Source organism: Bactrocera dorsalis, chromosome 5 (genome assembly GCF_023373825.1).
Source record: "Bactrocera dorsalis isolate Fly_Bdor chromosome 5, ASM2337382v1, whole genome shotgun sequence".
Taxonomy (NCBI): domain Eukaryota; kingdom Metazoa; phylum Arthropoda; class Insecta; order Diptera; family Tephritidae; genus Bactrocera; species Bactrocera dorsalis.
Window position 1 is genome coordinate 11382971 of NC_064307.1, and position 4783 is coordinate 11387753.

The 4783-nt window shown below is 45.6% G+C and overlaps 1 protein-coding gene across 1 annotated transcript; it reads right to left on the minus strand.

Annotated features, from left to right (window-relative positions):
- Positions 1-3474: 3474 nt before the first annotated feature.
- LOC125778697 (uncharacterized) lies at positions 3475-4257 on the minus strand. Its single transcript, XM_049457744.1, has one exon. The coding sequence runs from the start codon at positions 4255-4257 to the stop codon at positions 3475-3477; it is 783 nt and encodes a 260-aa protein (XP_049313701.1).
- Between the last annotated feature and the right edge of the window lie 526 nt (positions 4258-4783).

The following is a 4783-nucleotide window of genomic DNA, read 5'->3' on the forward strand; positions in this document are numbered from 1 at the left end:
GTAATATTCTTTATTTGATAAAAGTGGCGTGTTCTCGTTGACTGTATGTAAAAGAATGGCGTGATCTTTTTGCGAAAGAATAATGGCAGTTCTGCTAACTGCGATGCAGATACATAAAATAAAAAGTGCTGCCAAACCATCGAATTGATGGTGCTGCCTTTGGCTGATAGGTGTGTTCGCGTACTACACTGCCACAGGTCTGTTCGGGTACTACACTGTCACAAGTGTGTTCGCGTACTACACTGCCACAACCAGCCCCCCTTTCAGTCTGTGTGTGCTTACAGACACAGACGTTTAGGGAATCGAACTTTTCTTCCCAGGCGAGTTGTGGTTTTTACTTGAGGGTCGCTGATCTCAGCTGGAGTAGGCCCTGCGTTCTCGTCGATAATGTTGTTGTTGTCGGTAAATGCCGCTTTCAGCCTGTCGATTGAAATTTTTCTAATTTTGTTTCGGATGTCCAGCGTGAAATATTTCGGATGACGTTTTATTACTGCGAATGGTCCGTCGTACGGCTGCTGCAGTGGTGGTCCAATTGCGTCGTTTCGCACGAAGACTTGCGTACATTGATGTAGTTCCTTTTGTATAAATGGTTTTATTTTTGTGTGGTGTGCCGTTTGTGTCGGTCGTATCGATTCCATTGCATGTCTGAATCCTTGAACAAACTCTGCTTCATTTTGGTACGGCTTCGGTTCGGTAAAAAATTCTGCTGGTAGTCGCAAGCTTTTTCCATAAACTAATTCCGCCGGTGTTGCCTTTATGTCCTCTTTAAATATTGATCGAAGTCCAAGCATGATGAGCGGTAACTCGATTGCCCAGTTTCGCCGATCTTTACATTTTAGTGCTGCTTTTAGTGTACGATGAAAACGCTCTACTAAACCGTTGGCTTGGGCATGATATGCGGTTGTGCGGAGGTGACGTATACTTCGTTGAGCTGCTTAAAAACTTGACATTCAAATTGTCGCCCCTGGTCCGTTGTAATTTTAGAAGGTACACCAAATCGCGCGATCCATGTTTCTATGAGTGTGGTGGCGACAGTTTCAGCAGTAATGTTCTTGATAGGTGCTGCTTCTGGCCATCGCGTAAATCTGTCGACGATCGTTAGTAAGTATCGGTAATCGTTTGAAGGCGGTAGTGGGCCGACTATGTCGATGTTAATATGGTCGAAGCGTGACTCTGTGGTATCGTACCATCCGGGTGTGGTCTTATTATGCCGCTGAATTTTCGATTTTTGGCAAGGTATGCACTGCCTGGCCCAGGTTGCAACGTCCTGGTGAATGTTGGGCCAGACGAATCTTTGTTTGATGAGTCGGGTAGTCGCTCGGATACCTGGATGTGCAATGTCGTGTGTAGCGTTAAAAATTGTTTTGCGACATGACTTCGGAATGTACGGTTTGCATTTGTTGTTTGAGATATGGCAATATATCTGTTGTGCTGAATTGAGCACGGGCATCTTAGTTAAAATTATGCTGTAGCGGTCGTTCCCTTGAAGAATGGATTTCAGTTCACTGTCCGCATTCTGTTCTGCCGCAATGACTTCGTAGTCGATAGGTTCGCGTTGCATTACATTGATGCGTGATAGGAAATCGGGTACTGTGTTTTCTTTACCCTTTACGTAACGTATGTCAGTCGTAAATTGGCTGATGTAATGCAAGTATCGGAGGTGTCGTGGCTCTGCCTTTTCGGGTTTCTGTTTAAAAGCGAAAGTGATTGGTTTGTGGTCGGTGTAGATCGAACAGCATCTACCTTCGAGTTGATCGGCAAAGTATTTAACGCTTTTGTATACAGCGAAAAGCTCTCTTGAGTATGTACTCCAATTACGTTGAGATGTTGTTAACTTGCGGGAAAAAAATCCTAGGGGCTGCGCCTCGTCGTTTTTGATTTGGTGCAGTACGCCTCCGATACAGTTGTCTGATGCATCGACTGATAGTGTGAGTTGTGCGTTTTCTTGTGGATGTGCGAGCAGGGTTGCATTGGCTAATTTTACTTTAAAATCGTTGAATGCTTTTCGCGACTCTTCGGTCCACTGAATTTTGCGTTTGTCGTTTTTGATGTTGCCCGGAATAAGAGATTGCAGGATATCTTGAGTATGTGCAGCGCCGGGTATAAATCTTCGGTAGAAGTTGATAATTGCTATGAAACGTCGTAGGTCCTTTGCGATGGTTGGTTCCGTGTAAGCGCTTATTGCCTCTACTTTTTCTGGCAGTGGCAAAATACCGTTGGGTGTGACCAGATGACCAAGATACCTCACGTTTGACTGACCAAAAACACATTTATTGGCGTTAACGGTTAAGCCGTGCTGCTTTAAACGCTCGAACACGATTCGAAGGTGTTGCTTATGTTGAGCTTCGGTGCAGGACGCGATGCAGATGTCGTCTAGGTATGGTACGACAAAGTCTAATCCTCGAAATACACTGTCGATGTGTCGTTGAAATGTTTGGCCCGCGTTACATAACCCAAATGTCATGTATCGAAATTCGAATAAGCCGAACGGAGTTGTTATGGCCGTTTTTTCGATGTCATCGGGATGCATGGGTATCTGGTGGTACGCTCTTTCTAGGTCGATAGTTGAAAATATGCTTTTGCCTGCAAATACTTGATGAAATGTTTGGATATTTGGAATGGGGTACCTGTCCTTTTCGGTGACGGCGTTTAGTGCTCTATAATCCCCGCACGGTCTCCACGTGTTGTCCTTCTTAGGTGCCATATGAAGTGGCGAAGCCCACTGACTTTTGGATGGCTGGCAAATACCCTTCGCCATCAGGTATTCGAATTCCGCTTTGGCGGCTTTTAGTTTTTCGGGTGTGAGGCGACGTGGTTTTGCGTTTACTGGTGGACCGCTCGTGACGATGTGGTGGAACGTTGTAGTTTTGACAATGCGTTTATTATGTGACGGTGCGAATAGTTCCTTAAATTCTGATAGTAATTCTGTGTATTTGTTTATACCAGTAACAAGTTTAATGCCAGTGGTAGCTGTAGCTCGCGTTATACCGTATGTATTTAATCTCGTCGTTTTATCTATTAGTGATTTGTTTTTTAAGTCTACTAGCAGGTCGTAGTGCGTTAGGAAATCCGCGCCGATAATTGGCGATTTTACGTCGGCTATGCAAAATGTCCATTCAAACGGGCGACGGAGGCCGAAATTTAGTTTCAGAGTTTTCTGTCCGAATGTTTGTATTGGCGTTCCATTCGCTGCGAAAATTGACTGGGTAATCGTCGGTTTATGAGTGTTGTTTGTTGCGGTTGCTGGGATTACCGATATATCTGCTCCGGTGTCGATGAGGAAATGTTGATTGTCGTAAACGTTTTTTATGAAAAGGCGGAGGTTATTGTTACCGTGGCCGAGCTGGCAAGCGCCTCCCATGGCTTGAGCTCGGGGTGCTAGTTTTTTTGGTCCTCCTGTGTGCTGCCGGCCGTACGGTCAAACTTGCATGGTGGCCTGCACTTACGAGCGCTCGTCCCGTATTTGTAGTGATATCAGCATGTGTCGTGGTGTTCGCGGCTTCGTGAACTCGATCGTGTAGGTGTTGGTCTTCGTTGGTTGTCGCGGCGTGGCCATTTGATGTCTCGGAGATCCCGTGAGAGCGCGTTGATCTGGCGTTGCATTTGTAGAATTGCTTGACTTGCAGGTTCATTGCCGGCGCTTTGCTGTGAGTGTGTGTTTACTGTCTGCTGAGGGCTTTGTTGAACAGCGTGTATGAAGGAGTTGCTGCCTTTAGTAGCCTCCATGATACGATCTGCCATCGTTGCTGCGTTGACCAATGTTATGTGCTCATCTGCGGATAGAATTGCGCGTATTTGTTCAGGCAGATTTCGGAGCCATAACTGCTTTAGGAGCTCGTCTGTAACCGGTGTAGCTGCAGCCCTTGTCCGCATTTCGGCTAACAACTGTGACGGTTTGCGGTCACCGAGTGATAAGTCGCTGAGCAGTTTGGTTAGTTTGGTTTGTGTGCTATCGGCAAATTCGTTGATGATTCGAGCCTTGAGGTTTTCGTACATTTTGTTGCGTGCTGCTGGATTGGTACGGAAATCAGCTAGTTTGTACATAACGCGCGTAGGCAGTTGTCCAATTATGGTATAGTATCGTTTTTTGTCGGATACGATGCCTGCCGCTTCAAATGCCGCCTCGACTTGCCAGAACCATAGGTCGGTATGTTCCTCAACGAAATCTGGGAGCTTAACTTTCCCATTGTCCAGTGTGTCCACCCGTATTGGTGCCTGTCGCTCTGGAGCCGGTGTCTCTTGCTCGTCGTTGTGCATATTTTATTTTCGAAAAATTTCCACTTGTGGGGATAGCCACAATGTTCTGCCGCTTCGTCGGGGTTACCAGTATGGATCTTCGAGGTTTGTGTGACCAATATAGGTCTTCCTTCGTTAGATTAAAACACGTGTCAGGTTATAGTAATATTCTTTATTTGATAAAAGTGGCGTGTTCTCGCTGACTGTATGTAAAAGAATGGCGTGATCTTTTTGCGAAAGAATAATGGCAGTTCTGCTAACTGCGATGCAGATACATAAAATAAAAGTGCTGCCAAACCATCGAATTGATGGTGCTGCCCTTGGCTGATAGGTGTGTTCGCGTACTACACTGCCACAGGTCTGTTCGGGCACTACACTGTCACAAGTGTGTTCGCGAACTACACTGCCACATATATATGTACATACAATGTATGTACATGTTCTTGTGAGGCTACCGCGTTGCTTGTTGCAAATTTATGCCTTTTTCATGGGGAGAGGGTTCTTTTTTTACGAAAAAATTGCTGTTTTATATCACACATACTCACAT